Source organism: Phoenix dactylifera, chromosome 7, assembly GCF_009389715.1.
Source record: "Phoenix dactylifera cultivar Barhee BC4 chromosome 7, palm_55x_up_171113_PBpolish2nd_filt_p, whole genome shotgun sequence".
Taxonomy (NCBI): domain Eukaryota; kingdom Viridiplantae; phylum Streptophyta; class Magnoliopsida; order Arecales; family Arecaceae; genus Phoenix; species Phoenix dactylifera.
In genome coordinates, this window is record NC_052398.1 from 7993834 (window position 1) to 8017610 (window position 23777).

The 23777-nt window shown below is 37.6% G+C and overlaps 1 protein-coding gene across 1 annotated transcript; it reads right to left on the reverse strand.

Annotated features, from left to right (window-relative positions):
- Positions 1-11017: 11017 nt before the first annotated feature.
- On the reverse strand, positions 11018-21739 carry LOC103706493 (signal peptidase complex subunit 3B-like). The gene is made up of 6 exons (XM_008790607.4): positions 21489-21739; positions 20854-20901; positions 14356-14418; positions 14052-14105; positions 12755-12841; positions 11018-11654 (listed from the first exon to the last, which is right to left on the reverse strand). Exons 1-6 carry the CDS (start codon positions 21612-21614, stop codon positions 11529-11531), a joined length of 504 nt encoding a protein of 167 aa, XP_008788829.2. The 5' UTR covers positions 21615-21739; the 3' UTR covers positions 11018-11528.
- Positions 21740-23777: the final 2038 nt, after the last annotated feature.

Sequence of the window (23777 nt, forward strand, 5' to 3'; positions counted from 1 at the left end):
ACAATGGAGTAGAAATCGATCCGTGATCCACCCAAGTGAAGCCCCCAGAGTGATGAGCCGCAAAGGAGGCTACCCAATCAGCAGCACCGTTCGCCTTCCTGTAGACATGTGATGTCCTCAAAAGAGCACCTTCGTCCAAAAGCTTACGGATATCATAGAGAAGCGGACTAGAGCCGTCTCTCCGTCATTGATTTCGGATCCAATCGATGACTATGGTCGAGTCTCCTTCCAGGATAATACGACCCGCCCCCACCATACACCTCGCACATGTGACCCCTTCCCATGCAGCACGTAGCTCAGCACATACCATGGACGTGGCAAAGATCCGCTGACCCCCAGCCGCTATCTGTCTAGCAGTGTGGTCATGGATGATGAATCTCACGCCTCTGGTGCTTCCTCTCTCGCTAACGCTCCCGTCAAAGTTTACCTTGAGAAAACCAAGGGGCTCCCATGAGATCAGGACGGTCCTGCGTACTGCACGAGCAAAAGAGGGGCTCCAGATTTTTTTCAGCCATCCCAAGGGACGATGACGTTGTAGAGCAGATGATCTCTGCCGCATGTGACCCTTTCTCCGCCACCTGGCTCAGGAACACTCTGTTGTCTTCGAAGACCTGGGCATTCTTATCCAACTCGGGCATTCTAATGTACTTAATTAACTCATGATTCATGCGTTAGCAATAATCACGCCAGATCCATAGTATTTATGCACACATAGAGTAGAATCGCATCGGGCTAATTAATACCCTCTTTTCTACTTCTAACTGTTGCTATCAGAAAATTATTATTTACACTGCATGCACCATAGAGCCGCTGGTTTCTATGGTGGTGCATCAAGATGCATGCTTGATGAATAGAGACCATAGAAACCAATGGCCGTGATTGGCTGCGTGCACGGTCACGGGGCAAGTAAAGGGAACAATTTCTCTGCAAATTGCAATGCATGCTGGACCTCGAGATTACCTGTGGGACATGGTGCAAGAAGAAAACTACTCATGAGAGCTCACAAGATTGAGTCATGCATGAAACAGGAATGTAAGGTCTACCAAGCATTATGCCCTGCACAAATAGGAATGACTGAACTTCCACTGAACAATGGCCCTAAATCAGAGACTGCACACCCCTAGTAATATCCATGTTAATAATCAAAATACTGCTGTGAAGATGGAGAAGATCCTAATGGACCCAACATGTTTATTGGGTGATCCAAAACATCTAATCAATGTGGTCCCTCAAAAAATAAAAAAAAAAGGCTTTGGGTCCACGGATGAGGCAACCGAACTTATCAAGATGCTGTTGCGGGGCAGGGATACTATTAGACACCATGGATGGCTTAGGGAAGTAAAAGGGCCACCCATTTTTATTTTACCATGAGCTGACTTACCCTTGAGTGACTCAGAGATGAGAGAACTTTATCACTTGGGTCCCTAGTTTTTGGTTTATCGAGGGTGTATTTGTGTTCGATTAAGAGGTGGTTCCAAATTACAGCCCGTGTCATCATTTTCCTAACAAGTCGTCTAATGGCCAATTAGAGGAATTGTATAGAAAACTTTGAACTTTGGTGAAGCAGGAATTAGAAATTGTATAGGACGAAACAAGTCACCAAATGGTTAATTAGAGGAAGTAGACCTGAGTGGAGTTCTAATGAAGGCCGGTGGCTTTGCCTCCCACTTCATAAAAAAAAGACCAGAGATGAGAGACGGAGATCCACAATTTGCTCTGGCTCTCAACATCTCTATCCGAGCAAAGGTTTTTCCATTGCTTGAGGACTTGTTTGTTTCGCAAAGATAATTTCTAGAAATATGATGTCTGGAAAAATAATTCTAGCATGTTTCATTGATCATGAAAAAGTCAAAAGTGGCATATCCCAAAGTGGCTTATATTTAGTTGAGCATCTATTTTGCAGAAAAATTGTATAAAATACTTATTATACTCTTAATCAAGAAAAAACTTTACTCATGAATTTTAATGTCTTAAGAATATTTTTGAAAAAAAAGGACTCTGATTTTCAATCAGTGAAAAAGTAGTTTTTCTTTATGTCTCCCATAGTTTTTCTTTTCTATGAAGCATAGAAAATGTTTTTTTTTCATTGACCATACTTTTTTTTCTTTTTCTATGAAAATATTCGAGCCTGAATGTGTGAAGAGTCTTGTGGAGAACACCTCCACTTCTTCCTCAAAAGATTCTTGAATTTCTCTCGAGCCAGATTTATTAGCAAGGTGATGGTGAGTCGATCCCTGTTGTTCCTAACCAATTTGTGATTTTTTTTCTTTTTTCACCTCCATGTAGTCCGTAAAGCATGCAAGTTCAGGAGTCCATCTCGGGTTCGGATCCTCTCCATACACCTTTTGCACCAGAGAGCGCAAACGAGTTTTTAAGCAAATGGCTACGAGCACCAACTGATCGGATCGCTTAGGATACTGATGGAAGTCTTAAGAAGTGTATCAAAAAAAAAAAAAAAATCCTAACAAAAGCCATGGTTTTCTATACAATTTCTAATTCCTTCTTGCAGCGTCTTTAATTTTGAGTTTATGCTCTTCTAACAAATTCTCATGAAAATTTCAACCCTTCGATTATAGCATGTCTACAAGTAGATTCTTTTCTGCCAAACCCTTTAAAGAATCTCGCAAGTAACAGAGCATATGCCCATCTGGTATGATACAAAAGGATGGTTCTGAAGAGTTTTTTTTTAATTATCTTTATTTATTCATTCGTTTGTTTGTTTTTGTTGTTGTTGTTGAGGCAGCGATAGGATTGAAGGTTGAGATGGGAGTTAAAAACAGAAGACATGACGACTAAGTAGGATGCAGATAAACATAAGATCAAAAGTCTATACTAGGGAGAGGTGTAGGATTTAAACTTTTTTCTTGAAGGTGGCACTTTATCATTGTATCTATCAAAAATAAATAAATAAAAGAGAAAGAACTAGTAGTCTATATTTCAGACTTGCCTATCATAGCTGGAAATAGAATTGAGTGTTAAGTAGTACGGTCGATCTTCTTAATAGTGTAAGATAAAAGAAAATCATAATTTAAGGCATAAATGAACTTACTGAAAGGATAGACCCCAAGTTCTCTAATTAGCATCTGGCCAAGGAGAATCATGCAATAGGCCATTCAATTTGAAAACTTTATCTTTTTCGGGCAATATAATAGTTGATAATTGCCTTTCATGATCGAATTTAGGACCAGTCTTAGGAGAGTTGGTTCATGAAAAGTTGTATTATTGATTTGTAATTGAACCATTTAAAATATATGTGAATAAAATCCCTCAAAAAGATACGCATGCATATACATAAGATTAAATCATTACAAGTTTCTATCAAATTTTATGGACAAAATATTAATCAAATCAGGGTTGCAACATTTATTATAGCTATGTTCCAAATATTCCTATCTAAGTCCCCATTAGCAAGCGAAGATGCAAACATATTTTGCGGAGAGCCATGGATTATCCTTTTCACAGATCCTAGAGCCCCAATCATGCAAGTCGTTATTAGGAAGTGAAGATAGTGGACAGTTGACGTTAAAGAATAATAGATCCGCATTGGATGGGTTAAGCATTCTTGTGGTTCTTATACAATACTTTTGAGCTCGTCCATCTGAAAGCTTAGATTTTTAGATAGAATTTTAATATGGTATTAGAGCCTACCAATTCTTCTTGTTATTGAAATTCTATGCTCCTACTTGCCGATCCACATGTCGTCGCTGGTTCTGGATTCTGTCCCTCAGGCTCTACACGTGAGAGAGCAATCTCGATGCGTGCTTCGGAGGTATTAAGCCTCCCTCAGCTTATCTCTACTGCCATTGATCTCCTAACTTAAATTCCCAAGGATTAGTTGGCAGCAGCCGATTTCGATCAGTTGTGCACCTAGTCTCAAAGCAGCGAGACCAATCCCTAATGACACAAACTGCGTGCAAACTTTTCATTGTGCTCAGACGAAGACACCATGCATGTTACAAAAAAAAAAAAAAGTTTGCTAGTCTTCTAGATGCTAACAACTTGTAGTGACTTTGAAGAACAAGTCAATCAGCATCAAAATCTAAAGTTCGAACCATGTAATCTAGCAATAAGAATATAAGATTGCCTCAACCGTAAGTTCAACTGTTTACTGTTAAGTTCGGGAGAGTCAGTGGGAGGTATCACCTCAATGGTAAAGTCATCGGGTATTAAGGCCCTGTTTGGGAGAGCTATTAGTAGCAGAGCTTTTGAGAGTAGAGCTGTCTGAAGCAGAGCGTTTATAAAAAGCTGTTTGCTGCTTGGTAACTAAATTTCTAAAGTGCTGTGGCACTTTAACATGTATTTGGAAAACAAACTGAAAAAGTACTTTGTGTGACAAAATGATCATAAAGAACATTACCAGTATTATACAACAGAGCATAATAAAATATAATACGTATTAATACATAAATATATGATATAATATAATATTAATGTAATGTAATATAATATTATTATAATATAGTACTATAACATTATGTATATTTAATATAGCATATCAATGTATTATGATATAATGTAATATAATATTATATTTATAGTATAATACAATAATAAATATATAAAATATTATAATTATTAGTGTAAATTAATTTTTCATCTTTTCTAATGACCATTTATCTCTCTAACAAATTTTCTAGCTAGATGATAAAATTGGTTAAATAATTACTAATATTTTTATTTATTTATTTATTTATTTAGATCAGATTATTTGCCACTCACTCATTATTTTTCTTTTTATTTATTTTATTTAGTTATTTATTATTTTATTTCATTGAAATATAGAAGGGTCGCCGGCCATGGGTGGTGGCCGGCATGATGGTTGCCACCGTGGGCAGCCACGAGCTCCCAAAACAAAAAAAAAGAAGAGGAAGAAGGAACAGAGGCGGCGGCGTTGAGAGGAAAAAGAAGATAGAGAGGGAGAGGGAGAGGATGGGTGAGAGAGGAAGAGGTGGGATGAGAGTTTTGGGGGAAAAAGTGAGATTTAAATGGAGGTATTTTGGTCCAAAAAACAGCTTTCCGACAAAGCTGAAAACAGCATTTTCGAAAAGCTCCAAATTGGAGCTTCTCCCCAAAAGCTGTTTTCAGCTTCCCGCAAAAGCTGAAACAGCTTTGCAAAAATTTTACCAAACACCATTTTTTATCTAAAAATATTTTTGGAGGGTCAGAAAGTGCTTTTTGGCCATCCAAAAGCTCCCCAAACAGAGCCTAAAGTTGAAAATGGGGTCCAAAGTTACAGCTTCATAGCATTACTTTGTGTATGAGTTGCATGGAAGCCCTTGCCTATCAAAATGCTGTCAATTTCCTCAACTCCGTAAGTCATTACCATTAATATGATGACATAATAACGGCATATACGATCAAAATAATGAAGTCTAGGATTCTAAATTCTAACAAAGTAAATTCTACATGTAGGACGGAAAGTGGTTAATTTTCTACAGTTGCATATATATATATATATATATATATATATATATATATATATATATATATATATATATATTTCTTGGGAGGAAAAAGCTTAGTTGGGCCTATATATATTTTTCTTGGGACTGGTTTATCGGTTTCCACCGAACCCATGAAACCTCCTCTCATCTATAAATACCCCTTCTCTCCATACCCTCTCATATGTCCAACCTCTCTCTTTCTCCCTCCCTCCCTCCCTCTCTCTCTCTCTCTCTCTCTCTGCCTCTCTCTCTCTGCGTGTGTGTGTTGGGGGTTGGGTGGGTCGAGAGATGGATTGATGGCCCTCTCTGTATTCTTCCACAGCTTTCTTGAACTGCAACCATCTCCATGGTGACCATGTTAACTGCGGTTCAATAAAGCTGTGGGAAATTACAGAGAGTGACCAAATGAACGAAAAACTATATCATTCTGTAAGTCTCTCTTTCTCTCTCTGCGTGTGTGTGTGTGTGTGTGTGTGTGTGTGTGAATGTTATTATGTGCAGTTCTACACACAAGCTAGAGTACAGTAACTACACTATAATCATCTTTTTCTCTCTCTTTGGGCGATAAAGTGCTTCCTTTCTATAAAAGAGACAAGGCAAGCCTTGTTGTGTTGCTGTAGTTGTTTAGTTTTGTTTGAAGGCCTGGGGTGAGAATTATTGAAGCGGGCACCTGCTCCACCATGGAAGGAAAGCTGCCAACATGATGGGATATCAAATCAGGTCTTTTCCTTCTCCTTCATTTATATCATTCTTCTCCTCATTCTCATTTGACAGATGGTGAACTTTGTGCAATTAGCCCTTCTGGATAAAGTTCCTTCTACCAGCACTCTTTATATGGTTTGGAAAAGGTAGCTAAAAGTAGTCACAGAAACTCATGACGCATTGTGCATTGATATTGTCTCTTTTCTTCTTGAGAAGTGAAAGAAATCCTGTGACGTAGATTCCTGTTTATCTGCATGTCTCCAGCCTTTTATGACAGAGGGGGTCCTTAACCACATCCCATAATTTGTTTTTAACTCTGGGCAAGCTGTTCTCTATCACAGACCACTAGTATTAGGGATGGGCTTTTCCAACTAAGTTGCATAAATTATAAGCTTCTTAGTCCTTCCAAGATTTCTATGATCAACAAGTTTGTTGAGTCCAATGGTAGTCGCCCAGTCAGCTCATGAAATGATACCTTACTTGCACCTTTACTTACGAAACCTATCCACATTAATGTATCATGGGCTATCCCTTTGTCCATGATGGCTGAAGGAAAGTTGTTAGGAAGAGGAAAATATTCGAATTGAGAAAAGAAAACTCAGCAAGTTATTTAGATTAACAAATAATTTATGTTACTAGGAAATGGCAAAGAATTGCTTGTAAGCAAAGATGGACCATTCAACAAGCAAATTGACTCCAGCGTCCTAAAAGGAATGTCAGTCTCCTGTCACCGTCGCCTGCTGTAACACTACTTCATCTTCAGAAGTAAAACTCTGCTGGTAAAATTGAATGATCTCTTGTCCATGCCTATTATCTAAGAATTATACCTGAACACTGCCCTCCCCTCCCCCCCAAAAAAAAACAAAAAAAAAGAGGAAAAAAAAAAGGTTGATGTCTTCAAGGAGGAGAAGAAGAAGTAGTAGTAGAAGTAGAAGGAGAAGCGCAGCAGAAGAAGTAGCAAAACAAGGAGAAGAAGGAGAAGGAGAAGGAGAAGGAGGAGAAGGAGAAGATCGAAGAAGAAGGAGGAGGAGGAGGAGAAGGGGGTGGAGAAGAAGAAGAAGAGGAAAATAATAACTAATATCACGACAAAAAAAGTAATGGCAAAAACATTACCTCATGCGGTAGTTTAACTCTCTATTTTGGAAATGTAGTGAGTAGTCATAAATTGTGAGAACAGCAGTTGAGCAAACATGTAAATTTTATCTTCTGATTCTGGTCTTTGTTGATCGTCTAAGAGAGGACTAGGCAAAGGATAAAAAACATTGTTTAACATCAATTCTTTTACATGAACTGGATCGATGGTCCCATAGAGATCAAAAGTGAAGTAAGCTTAGATACACTTGAGATGCTATGGTACATGGACATGTAGTTATGAAGAGATTTATATGTTTCACTGACAAGGCAAGCCTTACTCCATTGATCAGGTTGCATGGGGAGATCCTTGCTAAGTCACCCAGCCAAAAATTTTAGTTCTGTTAACTTCACATAGCACTTTCAGAGCCTTCTCCACTGGATTCCACTTCATGTTACGAGTTTGCTGGTATAGTCTGTGTAAATTGACTTTTATTGGGGTTAAATCTTCCTTTCTCATCCAAAAATAAGCATTAATCATCAGCCCTTGTCTCAACAATTAGTGCTTTATGAATCCTTATTTGCCAATTATTAATGGTCCAAAACCAAGATGTCAAAAAATGGTGGGTTGATGTTAGCTAGGTCAATCATCCAAGAGAAGTTCAGACTATGAACTGAACCCTAATTTGTTTGTTCATCTAACTGAATAAGATAAAGGATAGAGAGAAGAAGGAATGTGGTGAGACATGGTTTCACTCATTTTGTGTGGGTAAAATGGTTCCTTCAAGTTTCCTTCTACTTCATCATTGTTAATTTAAAGGGATCTTGACCATTTAGATTGCTAGCTGGGCCAGGTTCTTACAGATGAAGCAGTAGTCTGTTGTGGCATTTGAGTATCACCAGTTTATCAGTGCATATGTTTTCGTTTTATGTGTTTTATCTCCCTTGATATTGCTTTAAATATCGAATTGCCAGTGTTGTAATTTTACTAGTTGCGAACTAAAATACAACACTGAAATATCTACCAACTGAAATGCATCATTATGGCAATCAAGTGCCAGTGTTGTTTTATTAGTTGCAAATTAGAATATCTAATTGCCAACGTTTATTAGTGTTGTTTTATTAGTTTGCAAACTAAAATATCTAATTGTCAGTGTTGCATGTTTATTAGATGCCTCCAACTGAAATGTATCATTATGGCAATAGATCTAGCTGACCAACTTACGTATCTACTGCTGAAGCTCTTAGTTCTGAGGATATCGGATTGTACTATTTATAATATCAAGCTTGAAAACTTTAATATTTTGACCATGCAATGATCACAAAGACGAAGAGTGCATGGGTAGAAAACATATAACCAGAGCTCTCTTTTCTACTATCTCATCATCTATACATGATACCCTTAGAATGGAATCTAGGGAGAAAGAGTACACTACAGGAAAAAGGACTTTACCCGACGCTTTCGTGGAGCTTTGGCGACGTTAATTAGCGTCGGCTAAAATACCCCCGACGCAACGCCAAGCGTTGGCAAAGCGTCGGATATACGAGAGTGGCAAAAGTTTTTGCCGACGCTTTACTCAAGCGTCGGCAAAAACATGGCTTTACCGACGCTTATATAGCGTCGGCAAAAACATGGCAGAAACATGGCTTTACCGCAAAAAAGCTAAGTACCAAGCCAATATAAATATACCACACCCCTGATTGTCCCTGTGGCGAGGGTTATGAAGGATTTGCACTTTCAAATGTATCCTAGATCAACAACAATAACAATGTATTCTAGATTAGCACCAATTATGGTAGTTAAAACATCGAATAGGCCTCTATATTCTTTAAGACAGCAATATCAGCAACATAAGTGTTTAAACATATATAAAAGAAGAAGTGAATCAAGTGCTAAAACTGGGAGGTGTACTCCAGTTTGCTCTTCATTGATGTCAGTTGGCATGGTTTCTTGAAGTCTAAAGCAAGCAATTCACATGTGGTTTACTATAGCTTGAGCCTTGTATAAATAGCATACACTTAACGTAAATCCCATGAATTCTTGTAGTAGGGTTTTCGCAACAGCAATTCAAACTAAATTAAAGATTCTATAGATCTTGAACCTGTGAAATAACAAACAAGACCAATCCATTGGGTTTGCAAGTACAGCAAAGGTAAGTCAAAACCAATGATAAACAGTTAGAAGAGAGATGCTAGCCAATTGAGTTAACAATTGTTGGCAGAACCAAGGTAACCATCATCATCTCATTACTTTAATGGTTAAGGAGAGTCAGAATAATTGCAACAATCATTGTCTCATTATTCTAATGATTATAAAAGTTCATTCAGCAGTTTTAGATCACAGAATGCTTGTAAGAGATGACAGCAATCATTTCTCATATGCAACTGAACTTTAAGCCTAACAGAAGGTCAAGTTGGATGCATTCATATGGTAAAACATGCATTTGATCAAGATCAATCATATCAGACATAAGTTAATTAGTTCAAGAGAAGATTGCTATAGGTTATCAGTCAAATCACCTAAAAAGTTCCACAGCCCAAACCGGCATTCATGTGCTGCTTCTTCATTCAGCAAACCCTCCTATAATTGCATCGACTCCCATGAATCACACCCAACTGCATAAATTTGAGGGGCCTAAAGGTAACATGGATATGAATTGGGACCAAGCAACTCTGACTCTCACAAAACTAGGTTGAAAGTATTGTTGCATGGGAAAAGTTATAGAGCAGGGTCCGACTGACAGCAGTGATCCGCCCGTGTACTATACTAATCTCCGACCGCCATATCAATGTGGTGAACTCGGCGGTGAAGTACTCTAAATTATTTTTTTTTACAATATATCCAACTCCTTGAAACCATGCCTAGAGTCACTACTGTTTCAAATCCTAGCGTCCTAAACTGACGTAGGAGTAACCGCCATGCAGGACTTGTCACAAAGTGAACAGTGTTCGACAAGGAGAATGTGAATTGGAGTCGGCAACTAATCGTTCCATCGGGCTCCACACAGCAAGTCCCTACTTGCTATGTCCGCTGTGCCTTTGAACTAGGGTTCGCAATATTTATCCATTTAATCTGTTTATCTTATTTCAACTCATTATAAATTAAATTAAATTATTTGTTTAATAAAATTTGGAATTTAGAATTGGATTAGATTACCATTTAATCTGAATTTTTGACCTATTTAATGAACCGATTGAATTCGGATTGGTAGATTTTTTTATCTATCTTGTATCTGATCTGACTTGATTGCCCGCTCTTACTTCCAACTCCTAGCTAGCTCTGCAAGCTTAGCCAGCACAGCTGAAGCCTGAAGGGCCTCGGCTTTTCTACTTGCAAACTCTGACAGAGGCCAGTGAAAGGGCAACATCACAAGGGAGAGGCAACGAGGAATTGTAGTTACCATATGCCATTAATAAGCATATCCAAGCAAATTCTTTTAAAAAATATATATCCTACAGCTGCTGCACTTTAACTAATAAGATTGTTTGTGGAGAACAAATTGAAACATTTGCCTCCTAACAGCTGCTGCACTTTAACTAATAAGATTGTTTGTGGAGAACAAATGCTCAATCTAAAGGCCCGCAATTAGACAATGTGATGGTGTACGTTACTTTTTTTTTTGTATTATAAAATAATCCACTCTACTTCGTCTCGTTCAATATACAAGAAGGCGAGGATTACGTGCAGTCTTCGAGAAGGCAACTGAAGGAATTGGCTGGTTCACATACGGCTAAGTAGCCAAAGAGCATTCCATAGATTACAGAGGGAAAGTGGATGGTTGCAATACCTGGATGCCCAATTGCATAAGTGGGATTGGTTTATTGAGTTGAATATATTCAAAATTTCAAATAGTAGACTCTATAATCCCTTCTGCTACAATACAATGCATGTTGGTGCATGCTATACCTATGACAAATGCTATGGCATGAAATTCATTGCATATGTGGGGAAAAAGCTTTTCCCCCTTCCTTTTTTTTTTCTTCGTCAATCTAGGATGAGCCACCTGCAGCCAGAGAAATGTTCCCTTCATTTTCAATTCAAACTAGTAATAGGCTCGTTGGGTAGGAATTCCACTTTTGTGTACTCCTAGCATGGTTAGTTTTACTCAAAAATATTGTTGCCAGCCTCAATTCATGTATGGCTGTAAAAGGATGATACAAGAGACTGAAACCAGATCTAAATTACGAAAGTTCATTAAATTCCAATCTCTATCCTCCCTGAAACTTCTGGTAATTTCGATCATAGTCACATACCAATCTGCCTTTCCCTTGAAGTTAGCGGAAAAAAGGGGCAGGAAGCAACACATCCTTCTACCTGTACTCCTCAGGGAGGTGATATCCACTCTTAACTATTTTGTCAGCAAACATCTTTCCGGTCTTGGGCATGACATGCCAGTGCAGCGTCAAATTGAAGTCCTTGCCCCTGAGATTGCTTCCCTGCACAAATCATTGTATAAAGCTAAAATGTGTACATTTGAGAAAGATATTGACAGATCGGTACATAGATCACATACTCTTTGGTCTCTTTACAAGCCTGCACTAACTGTGAGGATTCGTGAGAGCGTGTATTTAGTCCTATATCGGTTATTTGTTGGATAGATCTTGCATACTTATATAGAATCAAGAAACTCAAATAATACATTATGGCTAGTCTTTTTGGATGAGATTTTGGATTGTTACAAATGGTATCAAAGCGAACCCAGCCTATGACTCATGTAGACTAGGGAACACTACAGCACGGGTCATTGACGTTGACCACGGGCTGATCGTGGTGCTTGTAATTAGATTTAAACGAATTTGGACCCTTAGTCTGACGAAGATGTTAGGGCTTAAACGAGGGAAATATGTGAGAGACCCGTGCGGCAGGCGTGTATTTCTTCCTACATCGGTTATTTGCTGGATAGATTATGAATACTTATACAGGAGCAAGAAACCCAAATAATACCTCCTGAATAGCCTTTTTGGGTAGAGTCCTAGATTGTTACACAAACCAATCGCAAAATTTTATTGACAAGAGCTGGAAAGACACACAAACACACAAAACACAGAGAAAAAGAGAGGGGTAAATACCAGAGACCTAAGTAAAAGATTATTCTACCGCCCAAAAAAGGCAAAAGATTATGAGTAAAGGGGAAAAATAGCAAATGGTCATATGACCGGAGATAATGATAGACACCACCAAAAAAAAAGTGATAGATGCCTGAGGACATGGTCTTATCCCATAAACATCTGAAGGACTCTGATTTCGTAATTAAGATTACTTTAGATTCATGAAAAGAACATGATTTCATCAGAAGATAAAATCTTTCCCGCGTTGGTTCTGCTTTTGAGTTATAGAATTTCTGTGAATTAGTAGACATAAATCACAGGATAAACATGCTTAATTACACAATTAAGCATGTATTTACACAGAAGTATGCATGTGTTAGTTGTGGATGATGTCCAATGAAACTGGAAAAAGGAACCTTCAGTGATGCAAGAAAAAAAGGTGATAACTACAGTAATCAGTAACCACACGGAAGGCTCAAGTGGCTTACTTGGTCAATAAAACGGTACTTGTTTGTGGTGTGAATCCAAAACTTAGCATGCTCTTTTGATGGTATTATTCCATCCCAAAGTGAAACCTGTCACATTAACACAAAAGCATGAAAAATAGTTTCTAGCAAGTGTAGTCTGCTAAGCTATGTGCTGACAACTAATAGAGCATGGATATCAGAAATAACAAATAAGTACATACTTGACATATATATTGGCATCAAAGCATTCGCAGTAACAAAGACATAAACCACAGGCTCTTTCAAGCCGCCTGTGGCAAATCAAGCAGTCTCTTTTTAGAAAGTTCTGGCACCTATTGGTACTAACCAAGCCAGGAGAGCCAATAATGAATTAAATAATCAAAACTCTGGGCACATTGCTTGACTGATGTCCAGATGTAAACTTCAAGCTTGTTCAGATGATAAGTCATCTCAGGTTCCCTACCATCAACAAGTTTAAGATTCTTATGCAGCTCAAACAAAACACATATCCAACCTGTTTCAGAATCTTAGAATACCCAAATCAATATTATCCAAATTGGTTATCATTATTTTCCAATAAACATAGCCATTTGGAGCTCTCAGTTCATCATGAGGCTTCTTGCATTTGCCAAAAAGTTGATGAGTTTCAAGCACCAATACCAAACATTCTGTCCCTCCTAGCTGGGAAGGTTCCTTTCTAATGCCTACAAGTCATAAGATCATCTCATCAACATGGTGCGATTAAGCAGTATGTAAGTTAATGAGTGGCCTATGGGCATTTTGTAGCATTGAGAATATTATTTATGCACTCTCCTAACATTGACTTCCCTCTGGAATTTAGTTTACAAACTTATTCATGAAGTCCAACATTACATGACACTTCTCATTGTTACTCCAAAATTTCTCAATATACAAATACCATGCTTTACCCCCAAAGGAAGTGAGATTTTATTAAGTTTGATATAGAGCCTTTACATATTGCTTTTGTGTCTTTGTCATATGTCATGCAATATATTCACCAAAATGTGACCATAATGTCCTCTCTCTGTATATTTAGAGTTGATGCCATGCAACATGAGAACTCACTTATCCATTTAATAATCTCCATAATCTACTCAGTGCACCATTAGTGAGAAAAGAAATCATATTGTATGACGCTACCATGTGATGAAAAGCACATGATTAAATTTGAGTGCAGATGTATATGCATAGATCTACGATGTATACATTAAAAAGCAAAAGACATATTCTACAAAATTCATAATAAGTGATCATTCTGCATTACTGATAGTAATAAAGTAATACATAATAAACTTACCTGATTCAAGGCATTTTGCGGGGTCTCATACTCGGCCGCTACAAAAACAAATACCTGCATCATAGCATGACTAGAAAAATATCAGACAAAAAATAATGCTTGAATCAGCGTTGAACTCCTGAATGCATAGCATAGATATCATAAGCCACTACAAGAGAGAAAATTTGATGTCTATCAATGATGATATTAAATAATATAACAGTCGATGAGTAGATAACAACAAATAACTACCACTTGAATCCACTTTATGAATAAATCAATGTATAATCACACCACACTTACAAATATTTTATACAATAAATACCTGTTTAGTGTTCCAAGTGAACATAGATGAAAGATCGACTGAGATGTTCAATGTCAAGCTGACCTGGGTAAGAGAGAAAAAGAAGTAATAAGAATTAAGAATAAAAAAGTAATGGTCTTTCCACCATTTTATCAACTGTATTTCAGGAGTGCTACAAAATTGTATTTAACAATACCAGCACTATAGGTATGTACCCTAAGCTTTAACCAGCAAGCCCTATCCTGTTTATATTGGATGAAAAATTTACCCCAATTGCAACTTAATAGTGCAACATTCATATTATTATAATATACATGAAAGTGTAAGGTCGTCGATGGTGCACAATTAGGTCCAGCTAGAGTAAAGACACTTCATTAGAATGTCAAAAGGAAGATGATTCCAAAATCATCAGTGCAGACAAGAACTCATGAGGATGGGAACATACAGATGTCTGCCAATAAATGCTACAGCATGCAAACATGTGCTAGAAAACATTTTTGTCTGATTTTGAAAACTTAGGACTGCTTTATTATCATTGATATGATTGCATATAGCGTTCTAAGTTGGATAAAACAGTCCAGTCATGTCTTGTATTCCTCCGCCAGATCTGAGGGACTGGCCGATTACAATCATACAAATTAGATAATTGATCCAGTTTAGTAAATCAAGCTTGTTCGCAACCATTCAACACTTGCTCCTCAAACTCATGGCATCAAAGGGCCAAATTCCTCCTCATGGCCTTAAGGATATTTCTACAGAATTATTTACATAACGGGTGGATCTGTTGCAACATTATGGTCCACTATTTGATACTTAGCCTCAATGGCCATGTCACAGAAGTACCCCATCACAGCATAAATTGACTAGACTGTCACTGAAATCCAGCAAATTGGCTAAGGCAGTCAAAAACTATTGATAAGCATATAGGCAATAGTAGTTTTAATAACCCGACCTCATTGACGCATAGCAGATAAGAACATAATGATAAGTTTTCTCTAGGCGACCCTGCAAGCAAAGCCAGCTCTGTGCTTTTTGGCGGCAGGCTGTGGTACACCTACTTTATTTGAATGTTATCTATAATGCATATTCCTTCAATAAAACAGATCTTGCGAAACAAAATTTTATTCACTTATCCTGTAAACATATAATTTTTCACTACCTATTAATACTATTCAGTAAACTAATGTGCCTGAATCTGTTTTTCTGAAATCCCTTGTTCTTTGAAATGTTAGTAATAAAAATAGCAATGAGCCTTCTAAATTTAATCACAGCAATGAAAATCCATAGCGTCCTCTTCAAGAACGGGTCAAATTTTTTATTAGAACATTAAGAAAATCCATCTGATCCTATTCTTCTTCCAATTTTAACATCATTCCTCTCATTTTAGCTGAGTTCTTTTTTTCACCCAGTATCCAACACAGCACTATCTACCTTCTGTCCTACTCTCTTGGGTTCTGTATTTGATTTGGGGTTGATGCAGAATAACCTTTCTTAACCGGCTTATCGCGCCAAACAATCACTTTTGCTCCCAGTTTACAGCACTTTAAGGGAGAGGTAAAAGGGGGACAACAACCACCTTTTGCTTTACATAACCCACTTAATCCAGACTAAATGGGCTAAAGTTGCTCTGCCAGGATGGTGAAATAGCTCTAACCTAGTTGACCCCGTACATTCTTTCCCAAAAAAATTATGGCTAACCCATTTAACCTAGCTGTTTCACTAACCCTGAACCAGACATGGCCTAAATATTTAAATTCCACAAAGTTCTGCCAGATTTTCCTTTTTCTTCTGAGTTCTTCTTCTATCTACTTCAGCCTCATCCTTGAAGATAGTTCTCCCATTTGCTGTTATGTGATAAAACAAAATATATCTTTCCCCATTAGATTGAAAAACGGGCGGCCCAATGCACGAGACTTCTGCCAGGGTCTGGGGAGGGTCAGATGTATACAGCCTTACCCTTGTATGAAGAGTGGCAATTTCCATATTTCGAACTCATAATACTTAGGTCACAATGGAACAACTTTACTGTTGCACCAAGGCTGAGCCTCCCTTTCCCCATTAGATAGATAGACCTTAATTTCTTACCAAGCCAATTCCACACTCTTGAACTGCTTTTTACACACACTTCAAGACTTTTGTTTCTTTAATCACTATTAGGCTTGCAATTTCTTCCTTCTAAAAATAATGTAATTTATTAAGCACTAGATCCACCTCTTCGTAGAGTCTTCCTCTAAACCTTAAGCACTGCTTTCTTGGATCTTCATCCCTGACCTAATTTTTATCCCAGAAATCCTCAGTTTTTCCCTTCATTTTAAGATGCAAAAACCGTAGCATCCAAGTCATAAACACCACAAGCCAGAATCCTCTCCATTCAAGTCTAACATAGTACGGATATTGTGAAAGGATAGGTCCAAAAGCCCCATTTACATGATTGTCTAACTCTCTTCCCAACTCAATGATCATTAAACTCCTTTGACAAAGTTGGTCAACATAGCAACCTTCAAAGCTAGACCAAGAGCACTTGTTTACAAGGAGGTTTACAAGACTGCTTCTAAGAAAGCAAAGACAGAACAAGCAAAACTAAGTTCAATTTTACAGTCCAAAACTTTTCCCAGCTAAAAGCAGATCAAATGACATCAAATCCCCAAACCTCCCAAACACCAAACTAATTCCACAATGATTTAACCTAACCAACTCTTCCTAAAGATTTGATCCAGCTCTACAAATCATTAGGACCAAGCACAATAGCTAACAGCCACTGAAATATCAATCCACTTTTCATTTGAACTCTCTTTACTAAATAACACTCCTCTAATCCTTGTCAATGTCTACTCCTATCTCATAAGGAAACCAAAACCACCACATCCCTTATCTCCTTTCACTAGATACACCTTAAATTTTGTATCCACAAAAAGATCTCCAAATCAGGTCCAACCATCCTCAACATATGCTTTTAAAATGTAAAACCTACTGGATTTTTCACCTTTTCTATCTTTCCCTGAACTCAAGTGTTCTAAAATGCATCTTCTTATGAATATCATGATGCCCCTCATACTATTAATCTCTTTAATCCCTTGTCCCAATTCATTTATACATGGTGCAATTCTTTTTCCATTGTTGTACTGTTTCTCCTCGAAGGTTAGATCAAATTTTCAATTTTTTACCTTCCTTGCAGCTGTTTAAGGAATCTCCTTCCTTTTTCTGATGTATCTGTAAAGAAGGATTGCAACCTAATACCAATATTAAGGGCTTATGAGTGTGCATAAATACATATATATGTAAATGTATGTGTATGTTTGCACGCACACTTACACACACACGCACATACATATCAGTCAAGCAAAGCACTTCTTAAAATGATTGCTTTAACATCCTTTGATGCCTCACTAGTGCTCATAAACCAATCTAAGAAGACCTCGCAGTTTGCATATAGCTAATATTTCATTCTCTGCAAGCACGACATATGTATGATAAAAAAATTTGAAATTTACTGTGGAAACATGACAACTATTCTCGAAACTAAAATATGAAGTTATCCTTCATTGCTTTGTAAATCTTCCTTCGCTGCGCTTTTAGTTCCCTTCTTCCCTCACCAAGGCTACCTAGATGTCTAAACCAAAGCATCTAAGCCCCTGACCCTCAAAAGAGCCTTGTCATCAATGTTTTCTTGCTAAATATTCTTTTTCTCTTCTTTTCTTGCTAGATATTCTTTTGCTCTTCTAATTAATTCCCCTCTCCCTAACATCCACTCACATCCCTGCCATCACTTTGCATACAATATGCAGATGAAAAAGATAGAAAACGTAGACAGATACATGAATATTAGTAATTTGGAGACAATTATCGAACAATACTTATGTTTCAATAAGTGCAAAAAGAGACCAACACTGATAGCAAGGTAATCGTCATGCATAAGATCTGACAATCCTCGGATCCGAGTCTATAAGCTTGCGGCAACTTCCATTAGGCAATCTTATGTATGAGTATCACCTCCCATTATGATGTGCAGCGGATTAAAGTTTTAGTCTCAACAAACTTTTATCCACGGTCCGCATTAGCTTTAAAATCTCTTAGGAAAATCGTTCTTGCACTCTCTTCCGAGGCACTTGCTATTCTGTTCTTTTTTCAGAGTTCTACTTCCCCAAACCTGCTCCTGTTTCTCATAATTTAAATCATGTGATATCTAATTTGGAACCTATATAGCCTTTAATTCAACATGATCTGGAAAGCCATCTTGCAAGATCTGCCTAACAACTACCGATTTATTTGAGAAAATATGTCCTCCCACATATAACCGAAATTCAAATCAAAGCACTTAAAGTGGCTCTCAATCGCCTCTTAAAATAGATCAACTCATCCCTTATGAATTTCCTGCACAGGGCACCAAAAGCAGAACCAATCCATCGTTGGTTTCAAAACATGGCCTTCTTCAGTTCAACAATTGAAGACAAATATGTATAAAAAAATAAGTTAATGGACCGACTCAGCTTCCACATCAGGTCAATCTTCCCTAGCCTTCCATCTGTAAGCCTCCTCCACATGTTCTTCAAAAAGGCATGTGTTGTTCCCTCATTGGAGCAACTGAAACAAGGCCACGATTTGAATACCCTCCAACTTTATTCACTCCAACATATGGATTGCTAGAGACCTGAACTAGAGACTTCATCTGGAATTAAAAGACCAACGACAAGAACTAAAGCACTTCCATGACTGCCTCATCCCCTAGGACACAATGTATGAAGAGTCGGGAATGAAAGCGCCTATCCTACAAAGTAAAAAAATATGGCAACTTAAACTTTCTTGAAACATATTCATGAGAGCCCTCTGTCCTCTTAAATGTGAATCCTTCCATTCTAATACAATTTCAAATCATTCACTCCATCATAGCCATCTCCAGCATGAGCTAGAATATAGCCGAAGGCTTTAGTCAAAGAATATTGCAACTAATAGGAGATCAACATGTATGCCATTATCAAACTTGTGTTGATTGTTGCTTTCCTTCAATCAACCACCATAGAGACTTAGGCTCTGTTTTGAAACTCAAACAAGTGGCGTAGGGTATCCTTTAGAATCCACTTTTCATACCTTGACCTAACAGATCTATCCCCTTCTCCTTTTCTCTACCACCCTTTTTGATGACCCTAACATCATAAGTGATACATAGACCACTAGCTTGACTATGCTACCAATGTCACCTACAAGGCATGCGACTTAAACATGTCAACAATAAGCATTAGCAATGTTGGTAAACAGATGCTAACACTGACAACAAAGCTCTACAGCCAGATCACTGATGGCTAAGTTCAATTATCTAGCAGTTAACAACTAGCATCTGATGATGTGCATAACAGCAATTCATCCTTTGATTGCCTCTAATATGGCAACACTATCATTCTAAAATATCCACATAGCATATAACTTCATATGACCAAATAGGGAATTTCATTTTTGCACTCACATTTCAGACGAACATAACTTCACCACAATATTGGTGGATTTGTAAATTGTAATCACTGCCCAGTTTTTCTTTTTAAAAAAAGGCCTTAAGTTTTGATTGTGGATTTTCATCATTATGATAATTAGGATCTAACTTAGTTACCTCGAGTAGTAAAAATTTAAGCACCAGAATGTAGTGGATAGGGTTGCGCACTTTGATAGATGGGGGATTGTTGAATCCCCTGCCCCCCTGGAGGAAACACAGACACTATACCCAACGTCCACCCTAAGGTTTTTAAAAGGTGAGATCGGTGATCTGCCTTAACCAATACCAACATGAACTATGATCTCAGTTTATCTCAACTAGGATGGAAGGTGGGAAAATTTTGGAAAAAATCGAGATTTCTGTGATTTCAGCTGATATCGCTATCAGTCATCGGTCAAACCTAAACGCTTTTTCTCGCACTGAAGGAGGGAGGAATTCAGCCGACTGGCTTTCACCAGTTTGTCATGAGAGTTCGTCAATCTTCCATATAGGAACCAATATATCAAAATCTCAAATAATACAGTAAAATCAATATTAACAAGGATTTTTGTGAATTAATTTTGAGATTTATCAATTAGTAAACTTGCTTAAGGTAGTAAGAAGTAAGTATAAATCCTTGAAAAATATTCTAAATGCTGATATTGTATCTGCCAATATCTCAGGATATAACAGATTATATCAATTGGTTTAGTAAGGGCTGAGATTCTACATATATCTAATTGGTGACTGCTCAACACTGACAAAACCGAAGATCTTGCTGTGTTGGAAACTTTGGTCTACCCTAGGGAATTGGAGGCACTGATAATAAAACAAGATCGTATTTGCAAAAGTTGTCAAGAATGATCCATTAGCACATAATTGCAAACAAGTAGAGAACCAAAGGACCTCAAAATTGATGGCTGTAATGCACTACGACAATTTCATCTGTATATCTTTAAGGACGGCAGATAAAGAAGGGAAATAACATTAAATTATTATGCAAACCTATTATTGCATCAGAAATGCAATAAGATAGTGCTACAAGAATGGAGAATCACCTCGTCATTTCCGTTTGGTTGCTTTTGGAACCAGTTTATGTTCAAGACCTGCAAAATAGGTATACATGGTAAATAAAGTAAAAAAGACAAAACACCTCTAGGAATAAAGAAGGTAGATTAAAAAAATATAAATTAAAAAAAAGCATTGAACACGAGGATACAGCAGTGCTTAAAGTAAAAATGCTTCTTAACCAAAACCAATTTGTATTGTGAACTTCAAAATTAGCCACCAAAGGAAAAGACAAATTTACCTTCAAACTTTTAGGTTTTTTTTAAAGAAAAATAAAAAGGCTAACCTTTAAAGAGCTCATCGATGCCAAAATCAAAGTTTCTAAACATACATCATATTAAATCAGATAGCCTTAAACATCCTACCATTGCAAAAGCTATATCTCAAAAAAGTGAAGATGATATTTTCTCCCATCGACATGGGTTTAATCTTTCTTAAAATTATAAGAAAAGGCTACGATAAATTTTCCTTTCTCTCAAAGCATCCCTTCAAATCCATATCTGCGTCAAGACGAATCATCATTTGAGATAAAAAGAAAGCCAAGTTTCTAGGGTTTCAGGAATTCCATGGTTTTTTTAAGCGTTACCTCTCCTCAGTCCGGGTACGGGGTGGGAGATGACGATACCTTGACGTCGGCGGTGGGGGTGGGGACGTTGAAGTTATCGGAGAGGGAGGCGAGAGAGCACATCGCCGCCAAGATCGTGACAGCGAACGTCACAAGGGCGTTCGCGCGGTAGCCGAAAGAATGCATCGCCGCTGCCGCCTCTTTTTCTCCTCCTCTTCGTCGCCCTCGCCGCGGCCGTCGCTCTCGTGCCTTGAGAGATCGAAGTCAGGAGCAGCCGTCTTTCTCGCTAGTGGCTCGGCGTGGTCGACGGCTTGTCGGAGCCTAGAGATTGGAGCACTGCGGTGCGTGGCAGATTCCGATTGGTTGGAATACGTGGGACGGCGAAAGCGGTGTGAGCCCATGAAATTACGGCAACAACAATGCAGATTACGACTAGCGAATGCAGAACTTGAACTGTAGTAAGAATGATCCAATTATACGTTACTATCAGGCTTCATATAAGATTGGATACTTTATACGTGAGGATAAATTATCTAGCCATATACTATCAAGCTTCATACAATAATGAATTCAATTGAAAGAAATTATTATGCAATGCACATGTCTATCATAGTTCCCTCTAAACATCACAAATGATTAACAAATTGACATACAAGAAAATAATGCTTGAGTTTTTTTTTCTTCAATGATACAATTAAAAAACAAAATAACCAAACTACGGGCTTCAACCTCCTTAATTGCCCTCTCCCTCCTCTACAAGAAAATATTTCAGCAGTAAATATCTTTTATAACTGATTCTACTTATATATGAGAGCTTAACTACCTAGACACTTCAATATTGGTACGATCTTTTTCTCGTCCATAAAATCTTTCCCCTTGCATGAATGATGATGGTTACAACTCAATTCTTTAATGCACCATCCTCTCTCGTGCATAATTAAAGCCTATCTAGTTTCTTGATGCAAAATTTTAGAGAAAATTACCTTTCAATTCCTTATTTTTCTCTTTAAAATTTTTAAATCATATTATTTAAGTTCACTAAATGATCCAATGCAGTCTTGAGTCTTGCCTACCATCAACGTTGTTAGATGTCATCTAAAATGACAAAATTACCTTATTGTTATTTCGAATTTCTAATTCAAGATAAGCTCTAGTATTGCTACTGAACTTACTACTAAACTTTGAGGCCCTCACCTCTTGGTTTGAAGGAACTTCCATCCATGTATAACATCGATGCTTTGAGGGTGTTATTGAAGTTGCGGGTGACCATTTATCTCCTAGATCTTGGAAAAAATCTTTTTGGCAAGGGCAAGGCTCGCCTTTCAAGCTCTGCATCCACCAACGACCTCTTCCTTCATGCTGAAATAGCATCGACCATAAAAATAGAAACAAGAAAGTGAGAAGATCAATTAACACTGCTTTAAAAAGATAAAATAAAAAAGAACATAATGCTTCTCCTTCTTTGTCCATCTATCCCTTTTTTTTTCTTCTCCATTTTTCTTTTATTTAGGGAAATTTACTACTATTCTTCTATGGCTTGTGATTTTGGCTACACTATAAATTTCGCGAACAAGGATTTGCTCTCCTATCCCCTCGATTGTGAGATTGCCGGCTATAGACCAAGATTCATTAGCTGGCTATCGTTGGCAACCCTCATGTCAAACTCCAACTCACTCCACCATCTAGGACCTCGCACTAACAACTAGATGACTCCCTCCCCCCTCCTCATTCTTTACTTGAAAAAATCTCACCTCTTTAGCTCCCAAAGAAGAAAATGAGTGAGATGAGAAGGCAATGGATAAATGGAGATAATTTCAAGGTTTTTTCGCCTAAAAATGATTAGAGAAAATTCTAGCGCTTGTATGAAGAATTTAAAATAATTTCTCGAACTTGATTTCAGCTTTGATCTTGGTGGTTTGAGTGTTTTAGAGGTGATTGGGAGGTAGATTAGGGATTGATTGGTGGATTTGCAGCGGACAAGAGATTTGGAGGTTGGGGAGGTTTTCAACAATGTTGTTGGAGATATCAGTGGTGAATGAAAGTAAGGAAAATTTTTGTTTCAGTGAAATCAGCAAAATAAAGGGCAACATAGGTTGGTTGGGCAGTCAAAAAGGATGGATTCGACTAAATCTTTCACGGTGGCTCGACGAATTTGAGAATTCTCAAACCTAAACTTTTTGCATGTATTTCCAACCTGAGGTCGCCATCAAGCAAGCTTGCATAAAGAAAATTTTAGTTTTAAAGTTGTTATATAACTGTTATATAATGCAATCTATTGAAATTAGGTATACGAAGATGGATGTGAGGATCATATTGTATTACTTGAAGAACTTAAGAATTTAATTAAAA

Coding starts and splice junctions, on each gene's coding strand:
- LOC103706493 (XM_008790607.4), bottom strand. CDS start 21,614: ATGCATTCTTTCGGCTACCGCGCGAACGCCCTTGTGACGTTCGCTGTC. Junction 12,842..14,051: donor CGCAAAATGCCTTGAATCAG/GTAAGTTTATTA, acceptor TTAATGTGACAG/GTTTCACTTTGGGATGGAAT. Junction 11,655..12,754: donor AGTACCGTTTTATTGACCAA/GTAAGCCACTTG, acceptor TGATTTGTGCAG/GGAAGCAATCTCAGGGGCAA.